Source organism: Rhododendron vialii, chromosome 2a (genome assembly GCF_030253575.1).
Source record: "Rhododendron vialii isolate Sample 1 chromosome 2a, ASM3025357v1".
In the NCBI taxonomy this organism is placed as follows: domain Eukaryota; kingdom Viridiplantae; phylum Streptophyta; class Magnoliopsida; order Ericales; family Ericaceae; genus Rhododendron; species Rhododendron vialii.
In genome coordinates this window covers 40,478,802-40,488,330 of record NC_080558.1, presented here as the reverse complement: position 1 = coordinate 40,488,330, position 9,529 = coordinate 40,478,802, and the positions used below count along the sequence as shown (strand labels likewise).

Below are 9,529 nucleotides of genomic sequence, written 5' to 3'. Positions count from 1 at the left end.
GCGCGTCCCACGGGTATAAACTTGGTGCACAGATTTGGTGCACTCAATGATTTTCCCACTCTATTAAGTCCTGCCGACCTGGCTTCTGTTGCGTATATATATATCCCTATTAACCTTTGTCAATTTTCGGAAGTAGTATCACACAGTCACAGAGAGAGAGAGAGAGAGAATAGCACTTCAGAGAGAGAGAGAGAGAGAGAGAGAGAGAGAGAGAGAAAAGAAGAAGAAGAAGAAGAACAGCAAGATGACTTTACCAAAAGGCTATCGCTTTAGGCCTACAGATCAAGAACTCCTTCTAAAATATCTCGAGAAGAAGTGTTCGAACGAAGCCCTGCCTTGTGACGTCGTTATCGATCGTGAGATTTATGGCGACAAAGCCCCATGGCAGAATTTCACCGACGAAGATCCCTGGGAGATATCCAAAACCAAAGACATGAAGACAGATTTATGGAAGACAGAAGGTACAATCTACGTTTTCACGACCTTGATCAAGGCCAGCCAAAACAGGATTGCAAGAAAAGCTGGTTGTGGCTCTTGGCACGGAGAGACCGCTCGTGAAGAAGTTAAGAACGGTAAATGTGCAATAGGGTACAAGACGACGTTGTACTTTGAGATTGCCGCCGACGAACCTATTGCAATGGAAGGGCCTGTGGAAAAAGGCCACTGGATCATGCAAGGGTACTCTCTCCGCAATGGCAATACTGATAAAAGTACAGGCAAATATGTTCTTTGCAGGATAAAAAGATTCGACTCAAAGTACACCAAGGTATCTCCAAGAAAAAGAAAGAATGTTGAGGCTGCCACTACTGAAAATGACCTTGTAGTTTCGAAACTCGCAAAATGTGTTAGAACTGAGGTTATGCAAGAAAAGAAGTTGGAGTGTGATATTATTGCAGCACCGGATACAGAAGTTGTAACCATCTCAAAAGATCAACAATTTGTGCAAGATCAGAGTTTTCTGATGAGTGACGATGCAAATGAGTTAACCGTTGAAGAACTTGAAGCTATTTGGGAACAGGAAGAGCAAGGAAGTTATTCACGTTGGCATTGTGATAATTCGGCACTTGTTCCATTGGATAGCAATACTGTGACGTCAAATACATACTTTCATATGCCTGCAACGTATCTTGACAAATCAGTTCTGGTTGTGGAGCAGCAACAAGGTTTTGGGCTAGATTGTAATGCATTTGGAAATATCTCTTCGACTCCCAAACATGATTGGGTACAGTATTCGAACCCCTCTCACATAGGGGCTCAAAATCTGTCAAATACAGAAGCCTGGTTGAGTGCGGAGCTTCTTCCAAGCGATCAAGAGAGTGAAGGGTTCTTGTTTCCAAACTCTACGTTTCATGCCACAATAGAACCATCACCGATATTCTCTTTTTCCAATGATTTGTTTTTGGATCAGCAGAAAAATAACATGTCAGAACATCTTCCCTCAATATGGTGGTGAGATTGATCATTACTAAACAACGAGGAATGGAGCTAGCAACATCAAGAGCAAGAGAGTGCACATTGTGGTATGTTTGTTGTTTGTCCGTCCGAGGGGTCGCTTCTAAGTAATCAAAATTCCAACAAGCTGCAGATATTATTGTTGTTTAAATTCAGTATGTTTTTATTAGTTTTACGATTATTCGACTGTGGAATATGGATCTTATTCTATTTGCCTAATGGTTTGCTTCTTCTATTTGCCTATTGGTTTGCTTCTTTTGTACGATACGCAGCCCAAAATTTGATGCATATCAATGGGATAGGAAGCAGTCACTCTTTTATTTATTGCTCACTTGGTAGATTATGAAAACATGTTTTTGTTATATGCCTGTAAAAAAGAAGAAGATTCTGGTGGTAATGTGATGAATGGAATAAGCCTGTTGTGTGGGCGAAAACAATGTTTACACAGATGTTGGTTCTATATTAATTGAAAGAAAGGTTTAGTTTGAAGCAAAACATTTAACTGATACTACAGACTGCAATTTTTCTTATCAGGTTTGTTGCTTTGTTTGTTTGGTTTGGTGAAAAGCTGCTCATCAGGGGAATTAGTCTTGAAACACGGAGCTCCAATGTGAAGAGTCTTTTAAAATCTAGAGATTAAAAACAATAGAAAGAGCGGTGAAACAGAGTGGCAGTAGACTTTTTGTTTAATTTGGTCATTCTAGTATGCAGGGATAATATGGTACTCCCTCCGTCCTAATTTACTTGTCTCAGTTCTATTCTAACTGGATAAAAAATTAGTTATATCTTTAAATTGGTAATGAATTTTATATCCAGTATGGATCTTGTTTGATAGATCTTGATTTGTTCTATAATACAATGTTTTTGAAATCACCTAAAACATTATAAATTACAAGATATAATCAACTGAAAAGTGGCACGAACTTTCAAAAAAATAATTAAATTAGGACGCAGGGAGTAATTTTTCTGTACATGGGTATTTTAGTCATTTAAATGTCTAGGGGTAATATGGTCATTTTAGTGTATATGGGTATTTTATCATTTTAAAATTTTAGTATATACTCCGTAGTATGTAATTGGGTTAATAGGCGGGTCGGATTTGATTTTAAATAAATAAGTCGGGTTGGGTATGGGTAATTGAACTCATAATTAATAGATCTAAATGGGTCAATGATCCATTAAAGATCCAACCAACCTACAAATTGCCCATTTTGGCTCAAACCCACTCATTTGACACCCTTAAAACCCAGCACCACTCAGCCAATAGATAGTACAAGACAATACAACTAGTCCTTTTTCATGTTACTACTAGTCCTTCGGAAGATATCTGAAAACCAATAGACAATACAAGAGAAAGGACAATAAACCCTAATAACATCCCAAAAAAGCACAATAGAGCAAAAAAATCGGTCAAGGGGTTGTTAAACTCCTTTAGACCTGAATATTGTTCAACTTGCACCGCTTTCTCCGACTCCTTACCCGGTGAAAGTTAACTATTACCAGTCAAAGTTAACAAACATACGTGAACATTGCCAAGATGGACAATCCGAATTTGACCCACAGAGTGCACTATAGGGAGCGCCCTGCAGGATTTTCGGGTTCATATCCCGCTATTATCCCACATATCTCCCTTCCTAGAACAACCCAAACACACCATGTTTAACTAATTGCGTATCTCTACAATAATCTCTCGCCTTACTTCATCACAAATATCCCCTCCAAAAATTTTGACCGCTTGCAAATGAGTCGTTTCCTCTTTTGAGTTCTTTCGCTTCCCTACATAAATTACTCGACCCAAACACAGCCTTAAACAAGAAAGATAGTAAATTCGAAAGAGAGAAATGGTTGGAGATACAAACTGTTGGCGAAATCTCCTCGTTTCTTGTTGAATCGCCTCATCGTAGACCTGGTAATTGTTTCCACAGAAAAATGCTTCCCTTAAACATTAGAAGTCAAAAACACCTTTTTCCCTTGTTCAAGATTCTTCGGAATGTATCGAAATTGACGGATTATGTGTGGAAAACTCAGAAGTCAGAACACATGATTAAAAGTTACGGTGCGACAAATATATATAGCTAATTCTACACCCGTTTAGAGGAAATTCTGGAAACGATTTAAATGTTGAGAGGGGTCTTCAAGAACAGATGAAAATAGAGCATATGGAATTCAAAATATTAACAAATCATGTGATAAACCAATTAGAACATGAAAAGAGGAGTCTTGAAGAGAGAGAGAGAGAGAGAGAGAGAGAGAGAGAGAGAGAGAGAGAGAGAGAGAGAGAGAGAGAGAGAGAGATGATAGCTTTATCAATTTTTAGCTGGAAAAAAAAACTATTCCTAGTTAGTTAGAACTAGCGCAAAACTGTTATGGACGTCGGTAAAAAAGTGGTTATTTTCATGACTTGTTTCAACAACTTACATGGCTCTGCAACACCTTGTGATGAACAATAAAGGGCAAACTCAGTGCACGAGACTCCCGCCATTGCGGAGTTGGGGAAGGATTGATGTAGGTAGCCTTGCCTCTGCAAGCAGAGAGGCTGTTTTCGGACTCAAACAGTTCCTTTTTTTTTATAAAAAAAAAAACTTTGTGAATGCACGACCTACTAAATTATCATTTATCATTTACTTATATACGAAGGCTAGAATTCTAAAAGTTGGCCGCCTAGGCGCTAGGAGGTGATCCAACACCTAGATGCTTCATACTTGGGGCAATTTTATTAGAATTATGGAGTCAAATTCTTTTGCCAAATTAACAGGTAAATGTGGAGGTTACTTCAAGTGTAGGTCCGCCCTTGACTCCACTCACCCACGGGTATTCACACACAGGAGGAAACCTACACTCACAAGAGCAAATCAATACAACGAAGAACAGGAGAATGATAATTACGAAATCACAAGAAGCTGCAGATATTATTGTTGTTTAAATTCAGTATGTTTTTATTAGTTTTACGATTATTCGACTGTGAAATATGGATCTTAACCTATTTGCCTAATGGTTTGCTTCTCCTATTTGCCTATTGGTTTGCTTCTTTTGTACAATACGCAGCCCAAAATTTGCTCCATATCAAAGGGATAGGAAGCAGTCACTCTTTTATTTATTTCTCTCTTGGTAGATTATGAAAACATGTTACTGTTATTTGCCCGTAAAAAAAAAATTATGATTCTGGTGGTAATGTGATGAATGGAATAAGGCTGTTGAGTGGCCGAAAACAATGTTTGCACAGATACTGGTTCTATATTAACTGAAAGAAAGGTTTCAGTTTGAAGCAAAAAATTTAACTGATACGTACGGGCTGCAATTTTTCTTACCAGGTTTGTCGCTTTGTTTGGTTTGGTGGAAAGCTGCTCATCAAGGGAATTAGTACTTGAAACGCGGAGCTCCAAAGTGATTTCTTTCTTTTTTTTTTCTTTTTCTGCATTAACAATTATTAATGCTGATCAATTTTGCCTAACTTGATTTCATAGTTTTTTTTTCCCACTTATTGTGAACTTTTAATACGTGAACTCAAGAAGGAGAAAGCCCCTAACAACTTCAGTCTTTAGAATCCAAAAAATCTCGAATCCAGATTGAAATCCCATAAGCATGCACATGTTGATGTAGAGTCTCTTACACCTTTTCCAAATGGATTGTTCCTTACGGGACACAGACAAAAGCGAAGGATTGATCAGAAATGTAGCAATATATCAAACTCAAACATCACAAATAGGAACTAAATTTTTGTGCAGTGGCAATATGATGAATGGCATGATATTTCTGGATATTCCGTACGGAAACTTGTTATGGGGAAAAGAAAGTTCAGTAAGCATGGAACCTACTGTCAATGAAATTTTCAATTAATGCTGCCTATAAGAGTTTTAATTCTCCAATGAAAGATGGAGCTGTTGATTATGTGCAGTTTTAGAAGTTTTTTTGCGCGTTTCCATTGCTCTGTGATTGACATGATTTTTTCCGCTTGAAATGCTTTAGCCAATTGCCATGGGAAAGACACCAGAGAGAAGCAATTATAAGCATCATGTTGGAATTCTAGTCACGCGATCCAAGCAACCAAGATTTTGCTAACTTAAAAACTAGGGGTGGCAAATTGAAGCTAAGCCCATTAACAAACCCAAACCCATCAACCTAAAAATAGACCCAACCTAACCCATTTATAAGTTGGGTTAGAATGTGTCTCAACTCATTTAACTCATCTATTAATGGGTCTCAATTCGGCATCAATTGGGTCAACTTAAATGACCCAACAAGGCATGCATATAACCCACTAACAAAAAATTGTGGAACGACTTTGTACCTCTCTCGCATAAAAAAATTTTCCCGATTCTCTCTCTGTCTCTTCTGAGTTGCTCTCTCTCTCTCTCTCTCTCTCTCTCTCTCTCTCTCTCTCTCTCCATAAAACAAACCCATTTCAAAAGGAGTGAAATCCCTTGAAAAATAGCCGTGATTTCAAAGGATTTAAATTTCAAAGTTAATAGTTGCTAAATCATTTATAATTCGTTGTCCAATACTAAAAAAAGGTTCTTCAAATCCTTATCCAAACTACAAATATTTGGGTCATGAGTTCTTCTCTCTCCCTCATCTCAATAATGGAAATAGAAATGCAAATAATTAAAATAGAATCACAGCCTACTAATTAACTAATTGACCGAAGTTCTCAAAATGCATTTTCCTGACAAGTCAAAAGTCATTAGATCCCGTTCCGCTAACAACTCTCTTTTAGTACTTTTTGTCTTTATTCAACTTTTTTCGTGATTGTTCATTTTGTGGTAATTTTTTTTTTTTGACTATTTGAAAAGTAATTTTTTTTTTAACTTTTATCCAAATATTTTGGGAAATAACAACTTTTAAGTAAAACAAAAGTCGACTTTTTTTCCCCTTTCAGCAGTGTCGCTCTCCCACTGCAGCACTCAATTTCTCGTCCGTCTCGTCAATCAGTGGTACAAATTTTTAAAAATCTCTTCTAGCCTAAGAGCATCCACAGTAGACTAATCAAAATTGGATAATCAAAAATTGTCACATCACCTTTTAATTATCCGTTTAAGGGGTTGCTAAGGTTATCAATGTAGATGTCCACAGTGGCATAATCGAACATTGAATAATCAAAACTTGTAATATCACTTTTTCAACCTGTAAAATCTAAAAATTGTCACCATATAAAATATTTTTTTAAAAATATTTTTCAAACTAATAAAAACATGTTATTAGAAATAGAAAATAATTTTTTGAAAACTTTTATTTTGAAAAACACTTTTCCAAAAAAAATTTAAATTTTTTTTTTTGAAAAAAAGACAGTTTTTTTTTTAAATAACAGGTTTTGGAAAAGAAAAAAAACAGTTTAACAATTTTTGTAAAAAAATAAACTTCTTTGAAAAATATTTTTCTAAGAAACATTGTTGAGAGAGAGAGAGAGAGAGAGAGAGAGAGAGAGAGAGAGAGAGAGAGAGAGAGAGGGTTTTGGTTATTGGCAAAAAGAAGCTAGTTTTGATTATCCAAAGGCCAAAATTTTATGAGTTGCTAAGAGATTGTTAAATTTGGTTATACCACTGTGACCACTTTTTTGAGAGAATAGTTATTTAAAATCCAGAGATTGAAAGCAATGGAGAGAGCGGTGAAACAGAGCGGCGGTAGACTTTTTGTCTAATTTGGTCATTCTAATATACATGGATAATATGGTACTCCCGCCGTCCTAATTTAATTGTCTCAGTTCTATTCTAACTGGATAAAAAAACTAGTTATATCTTTAAATTGGTAATAAATTTTATATCTAATGTGGATTTTGTTTAATAGATCTCAATTTGTTCTATAATACAATGTTTTCGAAATCACCTAAAACATTATAAATTACAAGATATGATCAATTAAAAAGTGGCACGAAAACCCAAAAAAGATAATTAAATTAGGACAGAGGGAGTAATTTTTTTCTACATAGGTATTTTAGTCATTTAAATGTCTAAGGGTAATATGGTCATTTCAGTGTATATGGGTATTTTATCATTTTAAAATTTTAGTATATAGTATGTAATTGGGTTAATGGGCGGGTCATGTTTGATTTTAAATAAATAAGTCGAGTTGGGTTTTGATAATTGAACTCATAATTAATGGGTCAATGATTCATTAAAAATCCAACCCACTTATAACTTGCCCATTTTGGCCTAAACTCACTCATTTGACACCCCACTTAAAAAACCCTGCACCACTCAGCCAAGCCCTTTTTCGTGTTACTACTAGTCCTTCAGAAGATATCTGAAGACCAATAGACAATACAAGAGAAATGACAATAAACCCTAATAACATCCCAAAAAGCACAACAGAGCAAAAAAATCGGTCAAGGGGTTGTCAAACTCCTTTAGACTTGAATATTGTTCAACTCGCACCTCATTCTACGACTCCCTACCCGGTCAAAGTTAACTCTTACCAGTCAAAGTTAATAAACATACGTGAACATTGCTAAGATGGACGGTCCGGATTTGACCTATAGGGTGCACTACAGGGAGCGCCTTGCAGGATTTTCGGGTTCATATCCCGCTATTATCCCACATATCTCCCTTCCTAGAACAGCCCAAATACACCATGTATTACTAATTGCGTATCTCTACAATAATCTCTCAGCCTTACTTCATCGCAAATATCCCCTCCAAAATTTTTGACCGCTAACAAATGAGTCGTTTCCTCTTTTGCGTTCTTTCGGTTCCCTCCATAAATTACTCAACCCAAACACAGCCTTAAACAAGAGAGAGTAAATTCGAAAGAGAGAAATGGTTGGAGATACTAACTGGTGGCGAAATGTCATCGTACTTGTGCTCGTGGAGAAATTGCATCACCAGGAGGATGAACGACATCGTGATCTCCTCGTTTCTTGTTGAATCGCCTCGTCATAGACATGGTGCACTACAGGGAGCACTCTGCAGGATTTTCGGGTTCATATTCCGCTATTATCCCACATATCTCCCTTCCACAGAAAAATACGTGAACATTGTCGTCATCTCCTCGTTTCTTGTTGAATCGCCTCATCGTAGACATGGTTGTTTCCACAGAAAAATGCTTCCCTTAAACATTTGAAGTCAAAAACACCTTTTTCCCTTGTTAAAGATTCTTCAGAATGTATCGAAATTGACGGATTATGTGTGGAAAACTCAGAAGTCAGAACACATGATTAAAAGTTGGTGTGTGACAAATAAATATATAGCTAATTCTACACACGTTTAGTGGAAATTCTGGAAACGATTTAAATGTTGAGAGGGGTCTTCAAGAACAGATGAAAACAGAGCATATGGAATTCAAAACATTAACAAATCATGTGATAAACCAATTACAACATGAAAAGAGGGGTCTTGAAGAGAGAGAGAGAGATGATAGCTTTATTAATCTTATCAATTCATTTAACTTTTGGTTCTTGTGAATTCAGAAATCAAATATCGAATTAGGACCCTTAAAATAATATTTGGGACAAATTGAATTGCTCGAAATCAATTGTGTGGGATCTCGATGCACATCCCACACAACCAGGAGTAAACATTTTGGTGTACCCATAGTTTTGTATAGGTAAAAAAAAGATACCAGTAAATTTTTATGAGATTAAATTATATAAACATTTATTTCTTCCAAATCAATTACATTACGCCAAGTCGTTATGTTCTATTAATTGGAACCACTGTTGTGACGACGTGGCGCAATTTGATGGAGTAGGAGGAAACAAATGTTATATAATTTTTTTTTCAATTTTAATTTCTTATCATCTTATTATATAAATCCTTTAGTCCGATTATTTCTCAACAAACTCCGAGTGAGTTAAAGAGTCCACGGTTTTCCCACTATATTAAGTCTTGCCGCCCTTCTATGTGTATATATATCCCCATACACAGAGAGAATAGCAGTTCAGAGAGCAGAGAGTTGAGAGAGAGAAGAAAAAAAAAATCGTAGGATTATAGAGAGAGAGAGAGAGAGAGAGAGAGAGAGAGAGAGAGAGAGAGAGAGAGAGAGAGAGAGAGAGAGAGAGAGAGAGAGAGAGAGAAGCAACATGAATGTACCATCAGACTTTCGCTTTAGGCCTACAGATAAAGAACTTTTAAACTATCTTAAAAAG

At 36.4% G+C, this 9,529-nt stretch overlaps 1 protein-coding gene across 1 annotated transcript; it reads left to right on the top strand.

The window, feature by feature from the left end:
- The first annotated feature begins 244 nt into the window (after positions 1-244).
- Positions 245-1,453, top strand: LOC131317534 (NAC domain-containing protein 1-like). The gene has a single exon (XM_058347081.1). It carries the CDS (start codon positions 245-247, stop codon positions 1,451-1,453), a length of 1,209 nt encoding a protein of 402 aa, XP_058203064.1.
- Positions 1,454-9,529: the final 8,076 nt, after the last annotated feature.